The 16,041-nt window shown below is 35.4% G+C and overlaps 1 protein-coding gene across 1 annotated transcript; it reads right to left on the bottom strand.

Moving 5' to 3' along the window:
- Positions 1 to 463: 463 nt before the first annotated feature.
- LOC144658823 (uncharacterized) lies at positions 464 to 10,016 on the bottom strand. The gene is made up of 7 exons (XM_078519306.1): positions 9,929 to 10,016; positions 8,416 to 8,460; positions 4,095 to 4,170; positions 3,363 to 3,416; positions 2,441 to 2,491; positions 2,206 to 2,313; positions 464 to 727 (listed from the first exon to the last, which is right to left on the bottom strand). Exons 3-7 carry the CDS (start codon positions 4,159 to 4,161, stop codon positions 552 to 554), a joined length of 456 nt encoding a protein of 151 aa, XP_078375432.1. The 5' UTR covers positions 4,162 to 4,170; positions 8,416 to 8,460; positions 9,929 to 10,016; the 3' UTR covers positions 464 to 551.
- Positions 10,017 to 16,041: the final 6,025 nt, after the last annotated feature.

Below are 16,041 nucleotides of genomic sequence, written 5' to 3'. Positions count from 1 at the left end.
AATTTCTATTGCTGGTTCTATTTCTAGGTGACATAAATCGTGAGATGGTCCCCGGGAAATAGTACGGCTCTATTTGTAGGGATGATGTTTTAATACTTTCCACGGAAAGCGTGAGGAAGGATCAAGAAACCACGGCAAAAGCGAGGCCATAATTAAAACAACGGGAACTATACAAAGAGTTTGGAGAGAGCAGTTTGTGACATCACCACGACTATTGTTTAAACACGGACGCTTCGCAGACAGGAAAAAAAACTCAAAGGCAGAAATATTTCGGCTTGCAGTTGAACTTGTTGACAGGTCATTTATAAAGACTAGAGAGATTTTTGGCGTTTAGCTTTCGGGGCTCGAAAAAAAACAGGCTCGCGTTTCGCAAAAAAAGGCTCGGGCTCGCAGGTTCGCAAAATAGGAATCTTTTACTCTCCGTCATCACAAAACGGTAAAGAAATTCACTCTATCTTACCGATGCATTAATTATTGGTATTTATTAAATCATTTCCGATTAATACAATACTATACTATATATGACAACTAATTTCGTTTTTATTCCTAGCTCATTCGAACTTGGCAGTTGACATAAAACCTTGGGCGAACGCGATGCCTTTATCTGGTGTAATGTTTGCAACCTTGGCAATGTCGCGTCCCATCTGCATGGCATCTGTAGGGTTGTGTTTGTAGTACTCTACGCCGCCCTCGATCATACCCTTTAAGGCACCTTTTAGAGGAGTATCTACATATTGATCGAGAAATAGAAAAAAATGTTATAAAATGGAGAACAATTGCAAATCAGAGTACTTCAATGCTAGCTTAGCATTAAAAATTACTAGGATACAATTCCAAGACAGAGATGATCAAACTAGAACAGATTACAAATCTGCATAACACAAGTTTTGTTGCAATTTATATTGGGAGTATATATGTTAACTGAACTGATATTCAAAGCAATAAATATCAAAAACTGTCAAAACTGTCTCAGAACACAGATGTTTCGGGTGTAGGACCCTTCTTCAGGGTGAATACGGCGCACGGTTTATGTTAGTTTTTTGTGTCTGAGAAAGTGCTCTATAATGCTTACAAATCACGCCTAGTTTAGTTCATATGTAGGTAGCTGAGATTTTACCGTTTTAACAACTCGTTATTCAATAAACAAGGACACCATTTATCGCCTAAAATAGCCTAACTTAGGTATTCCCTATCCACACCAAAGCTAAACACCATTCCCACCAGAGCTAAACACGTTTAGCTGTTTATTTAACCCTCGGACGTACAATACATACTAGTTATGCATCCCTTTCGAGTGGTATACTAAACAAGTATTCCACGAGCGCACGTTGGGTATGGGATGGTAGATAGACAACGAGGCGCGTACGGTCGAATTGCTATGACGATCTCATATCCAACAAGCGCGAGTGGAATATATAATTGCTTTATTAAAATGCCCAAACAATTAAAAATGTTGAGCTCCCAGCTGTTTTCGTTGACGCGTATCGGCCACCATATTTGTGGCTAATTCCCTGTTAAAAAATCAAAACTTAGGAATTCAATATAGCATTGATAGGTTTTAATAAAATGGAATATCCCACGAGTCACTTGTATTTCTTGGTGTACACACGAGCGTTAATGCAAGTGTGTAAGGGCGAGTGTGTAAACGAAGAAAGTACACGATTGATTCATAACTACAAGCAGTTCTGGCCAAAAACCGTCATTTTTAACATTTTTCTTTATTTTCCAGTGTTTTTAAACAAATTCGTACAATTTGTTTATTTTTTACATTCCATAAGCAGTCTGGCTCGATTTTGCATCAATTTTCGTTATTTTCTGAATTTCCAGGAAAATTGTGAAATCCAAGATGGTGGATCAAAGATGGCGGCTCTTATGACGTCATGTGACGCCATATGACGAAAATCAAAAATTATGTGATCTTGTAGAGTAAGCTTAAGATTTTCAACCCAGGGCAAAATCACTGATGTTTGTCGAATTTAAATTTTGAGCAAGGAAAGCACATGTTTGAGCTTACTTGAGCCCTATTCAAAATTCAGTCTTTCTGTTTTCTGTTGCTGGTTTTAATTTTGCTAAACCTGGTTTAACTAAACATGTTTTGTATGAGCAAATGGGCCGGGGTATTGGTCTTATTAAACTCAAAGAAAGAATCATGAGGGACAGTTTTAATAGTCCATTAAGAAGTGGCCATCTGTGAAAACTTCTTACCGATATCTCCACCAAGATATTCCATCTCCAACCTATACGATGCTTTCATCCACTCCGGAGACCGTTCCCATGCTTTATGAGTGTTATAGAGATTGCCGCATGCAAATCCTGTGTATTTAAAAATTAAAAAACTGCAATTAATGCATTCTATACTTAGAGTATCCTTAACTGGCGAAGTTCTCTGTAAACATTACAACAGTTCATGAATCAAACATAATAATACGTTTCAACTTACCAAACCAGTGGTACAATCTGTTTGGTTCTCCACCTCCACCTCCACCTGTAACTATATTTAGAGAGAGGAAGCCACATCAGCTCTAGGTTGTTTGATAATAATAATAATAATAATAATAATAATAATAATAATAATAATAATAAGGGCATATCGGACAGTATATTCACAGAGTGGCTCTTCGTCTTATCTGAAAACTATGAATACATGTATAAAGGATGAAATATAATGCTTAATTGAATTAAACTAACTTAATAGAAATTGAGTTAAACTGACTATTAAATTATATGTGAATTTGAGAAACGTGTTGCTGAAAATTGCATCTTCAGCCTACGATCGTTAACTTGTGAAGTGGGTTGACGACAGTAATGAAAAGTAGAGAAAATGAATGGAAAACAGTCGCGATAGTTTCAATACTGACATTATTTTTTGGAACTCTAAGTAAAACTTAAACTCAAAAGAGTGTATACGTAATCTCGGGAAATACTTTCGAAGGGTAAATGCATAATGCATTCCTGGAATTTAATATCTTTTTTGTTTTATAGTTCTCTGTAGCAAAATCTGGTGAATTTATTGTGGTCAGCAAAACATTTATTATGTCAGCGAGGCATTGCGGATGCAATTTTGACGGACATGGTCGTTCAGAGATAGGGATTTTTAGAGAATAATTAGAAATTCCAGAAATGTTCGATTAGAAATTTTAAACAATATAAATGCAGCCCCTTATAAATCACTATTTGTTGGAAAATTAAATGAGTTTAGTAAATGGCCAAAATTTTTTGTGAAGTCATGTAGTAATGTTAAACAAGCTTCGTCACGTAATGATCACTTACATTCAATTTCTAATAAAAAAAATGTCAAAAAAGAAAAACACCACAGCAAAAATACATGAATCCCATTGAATTCATTTTTTTTTTTTGCTTACCTCGTTTAGCAGCACTATCGTTATCATGCCTTTGCTTTCCTTTAAATGGCTGATCTGAATTCAAGAGACGAAGTAAATTTTTAAAAGAAGGCAACAAAGTAAAATGAAGGAAACTGTGCTGTTCAGCAAATGGTGCGTTATTTTCTTCCATTTTAATGTTCTTAGTATAACTTTTTAAGGGTTATAATTGGAGGACGTCGAGTCAGCTAGTTAAAACAACCCGATGTTTAAATTCACAGGTAATTCCAAACATATGACACGAAACTGACAAGAAATTAATACGAAGGAACTGGCCAGCATGCGCCCTCGTATGAAACATCTTATGAGCCATTCATTAATAACTGTCAATATTGTTTCTTTTTGCGCGCAGTAACTAAAAACACGTTTCCAGATCACACTTTGATAATGTTCCTTATGAAGTATACTTTCCACCTGGCACAATCTGCAAAATCAGTGTTTAGTGACTTCCTCGGCAAGGTGTGAATGCCATATAGAAAGTTCAGGTAACAAATACAGTCTTTAAAAATGGTGAATTAATTATTAGCCAGTAATTTATGGCTAAGATAAGCGGCCATAGTTCCCCTGATCTTAAACACACACAATCATCCATTCGGTAAATTCGTTACTGACGTTAGAGTCTTTCTAAAACTAATTCTCGAAAGAGAAAGCACTAAATAGGAAGAACATATTACAGTGCAAATACATGCAAATTAAAAGGCAAAAGAATCTTACGTATGCTTGCTGCAAATGCAGTAGTCAAGACGAGGTGGAAAAACAGCAGAGCAATCAAAAATTTCATCTTCAACGACTGAAATAGAAAAAGAAACATAATTCTGTTAGACGCAACATATATTTCTTTTTCTGTCTGTATCACTTTAATTAAGTAAAGAGATAAAAACAGTTTTTCCTGATGTCTTTAGTAGACTGTGAAATAGACAAATAGGTTTTAAAGTCATTTTAAAAGGATTAGAAACTAAATTCACATAGACCTCTCAAATCATCTTTAGCTTATGTATTTAAGGTACATTGGTCATTTATTTGACGACACCACAATTCTAAATCTTGATTAAAATGTTTTAATTTTTGAGTCTAATGCTTGCGTGCGCTTTGCGCATGCGCATTAGACTCTTTGTTATATGAAAAAAAGCTGTTAGCAATCCCAAGGGAATGGTTCGGGATCGATAATCGTTCGCTGTAATGTAGAAAACAATGATCAGCTGCAAGAACGGACTCCGTACGGACACGCACGATTAGTTTCAATTAAAAACAGCCAATCAGCGACACGTGTTCCCACGCATAATTAAAAGTTCTTTCTCAAGTCACGATTATTCAACACTTGAACAGGACGAAATAATTTTCCAGTTAAGACATTTGTAAGCTTTTTGTGAAAATAAATCTTCGTTTTCAGTTCAGTTAAGCACTTGTGTTTTCGTCTTGCTTAAAAAGCAAGACGTCTTTGAGAAAAAATATTTCGACGGCGACTCGCGTTTATTTACACAATGCGACCAAATATTTATTTTGTTTTAAAAAATAGAAAACTTTACCTCGTATTTTGTATTTAAGTCATTCGAATTTTGACCAATTTTTTCTTTACAGTGCAAACAAAAACCTTCAAAAATAAAAGATGTACATGGATAAATGTAAATCAAGTTACGCGACTAAATCAAAATGCGTTTGTTTGGCCGCTTTGCAGTATTACACTGTCCCGGCCTTTGCCATACACTGAAATCGAATTTCATGCTTTTACGACTCTCAGAGATCTTAAGTTCTTCTTACAGCTAGAAAAATCATAAAATGGTTACATTGATATGGAAGTGATGATTCGCGAAATTTGTACATCATGATAAACAGTCTTCGCTCCTGTGTATGGTAGCTCGATAATAATTGCCTAGTTTCCAGCGTTCAAAAGGTCATCATTATATTGACGTGAGCATTTACACCCGTTTTTAGGAAAATCTGTCACTAAGTGCTTACAGTACAATGGAGTAACAGTCACTATTTCAAGTGCTTTTATTGCAAAATCTGTTTCAAGAGTCATCATCAAAATGGTGAAAAATCTGAAAGAAAACGATGTGAAGTTCTTCAACCCTTGTTGTAATGAACATGCTTTTTGTAAATCGTCACGCAATCTTGTCCAAATGTTTAATCGTTTCTGCTTTTACGGACAATACGGAAGAAGTAACATCAACTCCTGTTCATACTTTAAATTTTGTGAAGCATATAACATTTGTGACTGTTTCGTTTTCATCCATAATCATCCACGATGCCCCTAGCTTGCTATAAGCAATTTAAATTAAACTCCCGAACACAAACCTCTAACCAATTTTAACCGGCTTACGAAAACCGCGCAATCTGTATCACTATGCCATACGGCATTAGACTCATGTCACCCTTGGTGACCTATTTTTTAAGTTTGAGATCGGTTCGTTCAGAGAATTAAAGACAAACAGGCTGGAGACGGGAACCTGCAACCAGTAGAACCAAACTCTTGAAATCAAAATTCCCACAAGCATTAGTGTAAGTTGTTAAGAACCCTCAGGACGTAAATCTTGACAACAAAAATGTCGAGATTTAAAAACCGCGCACTAAGTCCACAGGAAGACCACCCTATGTGTTCGCAGTTAAATCTCTGTTGACATAGAGATCGGTAATGAATAAAGCACTAAACAATATATATTAAGGCTAATCTCGATATGAATACTTCAGTTAAGTTAAATGAAATGTAAGTTGACTCGTGTATGACGTCTTATCCGCCTTTCTGCGCCTTTAAAAAATATTGCTTTAATGTGTGATATACGTTGTCTGAGGATAATTTGTGTTATGGTCATGTAAAATTATATCTTACAACGTAAATAAATAAATCGAGTTTTTCGCTCGGTCGCCCAAAAATGGTGCGATTTGTAAACATTCCCTTCATAGTTTTTCGTCTAGTGCGCTTAATTTCCACGGGCCAAACTAACTTTTTAGATATGACAAACTATAAGCAAAACTTTTTCTTCGGAACGTCCTTTTTGTCAAGATGTACACTAGAAGAGTTATGACCTTCTGAAATCAGTTTAAATTTGGTGTGTAAATGGAATCGTGATCGCGATAGTTATATTTTTTAACGGCTTAAAAAAGAAAAACCTATTTAATTTGAGATGAAGTTTAGCTCGACAAAATGTCCAAAAAACAAAAACAAACTGTGTGAAAATGAAACGAATGCAAGCTTTCTTCTTTCCTACTGGCGCGTGAAAAAGCTCGTTTTGCGTTAATTCTATCTGCCATTGTTGGCTCTTCTGGGGTATTTCAAACTTTCCTTGATTTCACAAAAATTTAAACTCACTAGAACTTTTAGACATTATTTTTAAAAAATAGTTCACCAAAATGGATCTCTTCGACGGAATTAAAGAAAATTCGCGGGATTCACGGTGAGTCTTAAAAGCCTTAAAGAGGACTCTCTTCGAGCCCAAAGCCTTTACGAAATCCAACTTAAAAGAAATAAAATGGCATAAAAAGAAGTAAAAATACTAAATTTAAAATAAGCAATGCAGTGAAATTGCCTAAAATTGATTTTTATATTTGCTGTAGCTCACTGAAAATCATTATGTTTTGCGAAATGGACATAAAGGTGAAACAGATTCATTTTAGATAAATTAAGTCATTTTCTACATTGTTAAACAAGTTTTAAAAGTAAAATATCTAACTTTGGTTTCCTGTTAGACAGGCCAACAAATACAATTCTAATCTGTAGTATCTTTCAATAATCTAAGCTAAAAACTATCATTTCGAGGTTTTTTCTTTTATTCTAATCCAAAATTCCTAACAATAAATTTATTTGAAATTTCAAGACAATGGAATAACAAAATAGGAAATGTTTCAGTTACCTTCTTAAAATGATACTCAAGTTTTAAAGTAGATTCTCTATCAATGAGACCAGGACTAATGCCAAAGAAATAAGGAAAGACTAAAGTGTCGCCGTGAAAAAAGCTCTTATTTTCTCAAACGCACTGTGGAAAAACAGAAAGACCACCCGCCTATTCACGTTTCGGTTCCCACAATCTTTTTAAACTGGTCATTTGCCATTGCCTCAATCTTCAACTGTATCTCCTGCTGCTTGACGGGTTTAAATTTTTAAAACTTTTCACTCCTTTCACCAAAAACGACTCTAATATTTTGCTAATACACAAAAACAATCAGTCACGTTTGAATTATTGGCGAGAAAACTGATATTCAGTCTGATGATCAGTTCAATACAAGCTTGTTGATGAAACGGGATTCTTCAACTCTAAGCAATGGAATACCTAATGAGGAATTAAGTCATTTACTGAGTTCTCTCAACAGGCATATGTATGCACGAATGATCTTGTTACGTTCGAAAGATGTTTGATTCTACGAAGAAACTAATATTTCTGTATCTCAAAATGCAAGTTCCAGCGCAGGATGTTAATCATATTCTACAACTGTGGTTACAATCGATCAATACAGAGGCGGCAAAAGTCTTATCCAAGTTAAGATTATAATTTGACATAAATAACGATTTTTCTCATTTTTAAAGACAAAGAAATGTTTACGATAATCTGGTCCGCCTCACGCACAGACAGACAAAACATCTAAAGTCAGGGTTTCATCATTTAGTAAAAAAATTGTTACAAAACGGTTAAAAAGAATTCAAAAAGTTGTTACCAAAATAACTGCTTTCTAGTTTAAAGTTTATCTCACATTTAATTTAGTTAATTTATAAGTGGCTGCTAGTAGACCTGGATATCTGTTAGACAAGCTCAAATAAAACTCACGTTAATGTAGTAGCGTTCAGTAAACGTAACTAATCAGTAGCATTAAAGTGTTTTTTCATTAGAAAGCCCTGACTAAATAAGGAATTAACAGATAATATAAGTGGCTGCTACTAGACATGGATATCTGTTAGACAAGCTCAAATAAAACTCACGTTAATGTAATATCGTTCAGTAAAAGGAACTAATCAGAAGCATTGAAGTGTTTCTCCATTAAAAAGCACTGACTAAATAGGGAATTAACAGACACACCAATAGAAATATAGGAAATATTTAGTTACCTGGTTAAAATGACAGTAGCGTTTTGATGTACTGAGTAAGGTTCTCTATGAATGAAAGGCCAGGACTAATGTCAGAGAAATGAGGACAAAATTGCGTGTTCTTGTAAAAATAGCTTGATTTTGCTCAAACACACTTTGACAAAAACAGAATCGCCACCCGCGTTAACTCTCTAGTTATTCACGTATCGGTTCCCACAATCTTATGGAACTGGTCATTTGCCAATAGCACAATCTTTACCCATATCCCCTGCTGCTCGCAGGGCCGTAACTAGGAAGAGGCAAGACGAGGCACTTGCCTCGTGTAAATTTCTACCCAAAATAAAAAACAAAATATGTTTTGTTTGGTAAATAATATCCAGTTGAACAGGAGTGATTTTGTTTAAGAAAAACCTCATGAAAAATGCCTCTAAATGAGATTCGTAGCTTCTAGATTTCAAACTTTTCTGGAGGGCATGCCACCAGAACCAACCCAGAATCCACTAGCAAGATCTTGCCTCGTCTATGACAAAGCGTCTGGTTACGGTCCTGGCTCGGCGGATTTAAATTCCTTTTCCCCTCTACGTTGACTTGTGAGGATCACTTGTGTTCGTAAACATAATTAGCCCCGTTGTCAGAAAGCTTTGAAGAAAGTTAATTTATTCTAAGTACAGAGATCCGGTCAATAAAAACCGTCGTTCACTAAGTACACACAACAGGAATTTGCAAGCCCAAATGAACTTATTGTTTTAGAATTTTGTCTGATTTTACCTAAAAAAATACGGTTAAGATATAAAACGCGAGTTCCTAAAACGCGAATAAAACGTATAAAATGCGAATTCCTAACAGAAGGAATATAACACCAAGTGTTCTGTAGTGTCAACTGCCTTTTCAGTACAGAGACGGCGGATCGAGCTATTTCACAACCAATAGAAAACTGACTCAACTTTTCGTCTAGACCTTTCATTCATAGAGGGCGCATGAAAATTGGTAACATTTTTAAAGTCTCGTACAACTTAAAACGTATTTCGTACCAATTAAGATTAAGGATTTGTCATAAGTCCGTTCTTAATATTTTCTGAGGTTTCCGATATGCGTTGTAGCGAGCTCTCTCATGAACAGAGTCACATGAATCTGATCAGTTAAGTGATTCATTCTGATTGTTTTATAAACGTTACATTGTTAAATATGTTTCGAAAGAAACACAATTTATTGCCAAAATAGTTACTTTCTGTGCGTATGGCTTAATATCTATTAATTCAGATAATTTAGCCGTGACCCAATATAAGGATTTTTGTTAGTCAGTCTTAACTAACGTTGTGATTTTTAGTATCAAAGTAAACTGGACTAAAACTTTTGGGATGTCTACATTTTAAAAAAAAATCGATGTTACAGTTAACAAAAACTATCACTTCGAGGTTTTCTTCCTTCGAAACCAAAAATTCCTAACAATATATTTATTTTAATTACCAGACAATGAAAAAACCTTTTAAATAACAAGACAATGAAATAACAAAATAGGAAATGTTTCAGTTACCTGCTTAAAATGATACTCAAGTTTTAAAGTAGGTAAATTCTCTATCAATGAGAGACCAGGACCAATGCCAAAGAAAGAAGGAAAGAATATTGTGTTGCCGAGAAAAAGCTCTTAGTTTCTCAAACGCACTATGGAAAAACAGAAAGACCACCCGCCTATTCACGTTTCGGTTCCCACAATCTTTTTAAACTGGTCATTTGCCAGTGGCGCAATCTTCAACTGTATCTCCTGCTGCTTGACGGGTTTAAATTTTAAAAACTTTTCACTCCTTTTCACCAAAAAATCACGAAACATCAAGAACGACTCTGATATCTTGCTCATGCACAAAAACAATCAGGCGCGTTTATTGGCGAGAAAACTGAAATTTCTTTATATGAAGTTCTTCAAGTAAATGAATCAGTTCAATACAAGCTTGTTGATGAAACGGGATTCTTCAATCCTAAGCCATGGAATATTTAATAAGGAATTAAGTCATTTACAGAGTTCACTCAACAGGCATATGTATGCACGAATAATCTAAAGCTTGTTATGTTCGAAAGATGTTTGATTCTACGGGGGAAAAACCCTTTTTGTATTCTAAAATGCGAGTTTTAACGCAGGATTTAAATCATATTCTACAACTGAGGTTACAATCCATACAGAGGTTGCAGAAGTCTTATCAAACAACGAAATGGTCTCATCTTTTTACTTATTTTACGTTTTGCTGTTTTGCGCGCGCTGTAAGGTTTTATTCAATTTAAAAAAAACACTTTCTCCAAGTTAAGATTATGATTTGACATAAATAGCGATTTTTAAAGATAAAGAAATTTTAGTGATCATCCTGTCCGCCTCAAGTACAGACTTACGAAAATATGAAGGTCATGGTTTCATCATTAAAAGATGATAAAATATTCAATTCAAGTTGTTACCAAAATATTTGCTTTTTAGTCTATAGTTAATCTCACTCTCAATTTAGCCAATTTATAATTGGCTGCTAGTTAATCTGGCTGCTAGTTTATCTGTTCGTCAAGCTCAAATGAAACTCACATTTGAAGTATCGATCAGTAAACGAAAATGACCAGTAACATTAAAGGGTTCTTCCATTAAAAAGCACTGAGTAAATATTTAGGGAAACTAACGAACACAGTAGTAACAAAAATAGTAAATATTCATACAGTTACCTGCGTAAAATGAGAGTTTAGTCTAGATGTACAGTGACAGATTCTCTTTGAATGAAAGGCCAGGACCAATGTCAGAGAAATGAAGACAAATTGCGTGTTCTTGTAAAAAATGTTCTGTTTTGCTCAAAACTGACCGTAGCAATACAGAATAGCCACCGGTTTCACTTCTCTAACTGTTAACGTCTCGGTGGCCACAATCTTTTGGAACTGGTCATCTGCGAGTGGCACAGTCTTCAATCATACCTCCTGCTGCCTTACGGATGATCGTATCGATTTATTTTAATCCCTGTATTTATTATAAACCGAGAAGAACCACCATGCCGTTCGCAGAGAAATCTATCCTGTTAGATTTTATCAGAAATATCGGTGAGTTTTCTTCAAGTACAGAAATTTGGTCCGACTTTGTCTTTTATTCACTTAATGAGGTATTATGTCTGCACTAGCCAACCAAATCAACCGTTTCAAACTTCCTTTCTAACAAAGTGATCTCATAACGGTTCATTTGATTGGCTATTCCTTTTGTCAAGATCCAGCCAATCCAATCGTGTATCCTCATAGCTATTTATCTCTTGTAAACAATAAAGATGGTAAATTTCAAGCTCGGTGATAAATAGTAAAGAAATTATTCAACATGTCTCTCGCTCAACAACGAGTCTCTCGCAGCTCAGTTGGTTAGAGCGCCCAACCGGTATCTGGGAGGCCATTGGTTCGATTCCCGTCGGGGACTCAGATTTTTTCTTTGTCCCACGCTCGTGTCATGTTGAATAATTTCTTTACTATTTATCACCGAGCTTGAAATTTACCATCTTTATTATTTACTACACATTTGATGATTTCGACATTGCTGATCCTAGCAGTATGCAGGACGCGTGTCACATATCAACCTAGTAAATGGCCCAGCTCAACAACGAGTCTCTCGTAGCTCAGTTGGTTAGAGCGCCCAACCGGTATCTGGGAGGCCATGGGTTCGATTCCCGCCGGGGACTCAGATTTTTTCTTTGTCCCACGCTCGTGTCATGTTGAATAATTTCTTTACTATTTATTTCTTGTGCCCAGGCTCCGCCGCCGGCTAAGAGGGACGAGCAGCTCTGGGGACGAAAATAGTCCATACTTAAAAGAGTCAAAATAATAGGATTTTTACAAAAGTCATTAAAAAAAATTGAACCGTTTTTTTACAGAATTAACGTAGTGCAAGTTTAATTGAGTCCTGTAAAGTAATGAGTATTAAGCATGTAGTAAAAGCTAATAAAATGGACAAAACGTGACAATTTCTATTAAATTCTGCTGCAATATAATTTATATGCACACTATCTAGTCCTCTTTGTAGCTGCTGGGACATAAGATTTGAACAAGGTCCCTGACCCCTGTGCTACCAGTTGGGTTTGATTTATCTGAAACGGGAGCGAAAAGGTTTCGGGCTTTCAGCCCTACTTTTTTAACAGAAAAGTGGGATCAGCACCTTGGATTCGTCCCTCGGTAAATCTCGACAGATATATAATTCAGTAAAGAGACCACTAAAGCTAACGATGTAATTTTAATTTGCATGATCAGCTATTCCCAAAAGGTTATGAGTTCAGTAGTGTGACTGGATAAACAAGTACACAGTGTGGCTATAACATTGTTTCGGAGGCGAATGTTTCCCAGTTTAGCCGCATGGCAAATATGTTGCAGAAACAAATTTTGGCTCTCGGAAACAAGAAAGTGCTTTTTCCTTAGGTTAAAAACAATTTTGCATCTTGAAAATAAATTTTTGCTTTTTGGCGAAACGATGTTGCTCAGTTTAGCCACCATGGAAGCAATGTTGACTAGTTTATGCGCATGCATAACACTGTTCTTGGAACATTGTTTCCTCGTTGAGCCACCTGGGCTGGAAAACATTTTCCTTGTTTCCGCTAATTTTGCCACTTGAAAACATGACAAGGAACAATTTTTCTGCAACAATCTTTATCAAATGTATAGCAAGGGATAACTAGTGACATTGAAGACAAGCTGGCGGACAGATTTTAGTGCTTGGTTTTTTTCTCAGATCAGGGTCAATCAGGGTTTTTAGGTATACGGTATACAGGGAAGTTTAAATTGTAATTGGGTGTACAGTATTTAACAGTGAAATCACGCTTTAAATTTTGTTATTTTGCATGATTTTGAGTGGAAATTTTGGATATCCTGGTACTTGTTTTTCGGGTATATTGGTATACCCCTTACCCCCCTGGCCGACCCTGTCAGATGTAATCAAGGATTTTGACTGAGTGAACTATATTGTTTGAGTCGGTGTGTTTTGCTTGTATCATAATGATGTTCTTTATCGAGACTATCCTGGCCAAACAAGGATGAGAGTAATCGAGAACTCAAAGTCTCGCTCTTCTCAGTGCTTGACTAACATCTCTCATGTGCTATCGTCGTCTTTAAAACCGTTTACATTTTTCTTGAGAGTGATCGAGATTTAAATCACGTTTGGTCCGAGCTGATAAGGGTTGATGTGAGCAATCAATAATAATAAAACGTTTAAAAATACATCTATTTATAAAATATTGCTTGAATCTATCTGCTCTTTCCTTGGGAAGACGTTCTCATGCCGTCGCTTACGAAGAGATCTTCCTCTTTTAGAAAGGAAATGAGTCGTACAGCACAAACTTAAGTCACTAGCTATTCTGTTGAACAATTCCCTATCTCTTATCACGATAAAATCTGCTATCTTAATATTATTACAAGTAAATCCAAATTGAGAGCTTTCTTTATAAAAAAATTTAATGCAGTCTAAGAATATATCTTTTGAGGCAGAGCCTCAAACTTCTTTTCTATAGAGAAATACCGGTAGTGACATTATTAACGAATCGAGCGTCCTGGAAAGCCGGTCTTTGGTATATCCATAACATTTGCATATTCTAAGAATAAAAAAGCAAATACTGGCTTTGAACAATGTTAACATAAAAAATCCCAGTTAGAATGATCTTCCGAAAAACATGCAGTTTTGTCTTTTAATTGTATTTTAGATTTTAATGTATTTTAATGTTTAACATTTATTTTCTCAGAGGACCCTCCTGAAAACCACCCCCTGGGTGATTGGAGGCCTCCTCTTAAAATATTATTTATTATTATTATTTTATTATTATTATTAGTTCAATTTTGTTTCAGGGCAGTACTTCTCAATTTTAAAGACTATTTCAATCCGGATTATAGTGTAGCAACAACAGTTCTAGAGTCTTCAAATTAAGAAAAAGCAATCAGAGAGAAAGACCTACCTACTATCTAAAAACATGTTCACGGGCAAGATATTTACAGTGGCGCCAGTTATAATATCGCCAGACAAATAAATCTATGTATATTTAGAGGGGTGCGAGGGACTATTTGACTGCAAAAACTGATTGATGTGGTTGTTGCTGATGATTTTATTTCGGAATTTCTCGGTGTTTTTTTTTTTCTCTAAGGTGGTCTGCCATGGATGGGGATTATATCTCTTTTGCTGACCATCCTTATGGTACATTTCCTTTTTACTGTATTGTATGTGATTGTATATTTCTAGGTTTTTCTATTCTAAGGGCCGTTAAATTGTAATGAATTAATAAAATACTAGTTGACAATTAAGTGAATAGTAAAGTTAGTTTCCTTGCTCCTCTTTGGTCATCTTTTTCTTTAAAATACCAGTGCTTGAACATTAACACATTTTATACAAATTGAATAAGGTTCCATGCCGGGTGGAGGGAGTCATCAGGGAATCTGCGTACACAGACGGGGCTATCTGTTTTTTCAATGCCGTAAGGTTTTTATTATTTTATTATGGGAAATGCTTTTATTGTTGTTCTCTGATGATGGAAATGAGGATAGTCTGAAACACAATAGCTCATACATCACAGTTTAAAACTAATTTTGAAAATAGTCACGGTATCGCGAAAATGATGTCTCAATATTACCTCTAGATCGAGTGGTACTAGATTTTCCCCAGCATTTACCAATCACTTGAAAAATCAGTGAGAACAAACATACAAAATAAAATACATAAATACAAGCTTTAAAGTGTCCGCATTAAAGTTTCTTCATTTTGAACAATGTTTTTTTTTTGGATATGGGGTAAGGGAGGGGGCTACCTATTTATCACATAACATCTCTTGTTTTGCTTTATGATGGATCTTGCCAGCCCACCCCCTGGCATAAATAATGGATGTCCCCTAAGTATATCTATAACTTGCCTTTTTTTGCCAGGGTGACGAAATACCTATCATCTTAACAAAAACTTTCTATGAAATTAACCCCGAAGGGCTTTTTGTTTAGTAGCTCTAACTATTCTGTGTTTCTTGCACCAAAAAGGTGCCAAACACAACAACAGTACTGTAAGAGAGGCAATATATTAGAGCTCAAATTCACATGATACCAGGTTGCTAAAAGAATTCTAAAATGCTTTATAACTTTCAAAAGCTGTTTATTGACGTTTTTACAAATATTTGAAATGTGTTTATTGAACTTAAGTTTGTTGTCAATTCATGCATAGCAACTTATAATTCAGTGTTCTGCAAGCACAAACATCTGGCATTTCTTAGAGAAATCCAGCGACATCCTTTTTTAAGCTGCCCTGTTGGCAATGCTCTTGACAACAACAAAGTGTCAGAGTTTATTTTGACAGGTACAATAATAACAATATCGTCGGTGTATTTGGCCATAGCTAGAGATCTCAAATATTACCGGACCAATCCATGTACTCTGTATTTCACCTCCATTAATGTCAAGGGATTAGTTGTCATTTCGTCGCTAACGCCCTTTTCTTTTCGGTTCTTCAGGGTCCTTTTCTCTTTTTTGTGGGAGAAATTGGTTCATTGTTCGGTTTTCATGTATTAAGGCCTTTTCCTATTAGCATCTAAATATCATTTAAGTATTTGATTTTAGCTTTGATAATACATTGTTTGACTTATTTCTGTCCTCCTTATATTGATTCAAGGCTGCCTGATTATTTGTTAATAAGAG

The sequence above is a fragment of the Oculina patagonica genome, chromosome 6, assembly GCF_052425735.1.
Source record: "Oculina patagonica isolate OP01 chromosome 6, crgOcupat, whole genome shotgun sequence".
NCBI classification, from domain to species: domain Eukaryota; kingdom Metazoa; phylum Cnidaria; class Anthozoa; order Scleractinia; family Oculinidae; genus Oculina; species Oculina patagonica.
The sequence above is the reverse complement of the archived record's forward strand: the minus strand, read 5'-3'. Positions and strand labels throughout refer to the sequence as shown.

Coding starts and splice junctions, on each gene's coding strand:
- LOC144658823 (XM_078519306.1), bottom strand. CDS start 4,161: ATGAAATTTTTGATTGCTCTGCTGTTTTTCCACCTCGTCTTGACTACT. Junction 2,492..3,362: donor CGATAGTGCTGCTAAACGAG/GTAAGCAAAAAA, acceptor CTCTAAATATAG/TTACAGGTGGAGGTGGAGGT. Junction 2,314..2,440: donor CAGATTGTACCACTGGTTTG/GTAAGTTGAAAC, acceptor TTAAATACACAG/GATTTGCATGCGGCAATCTC.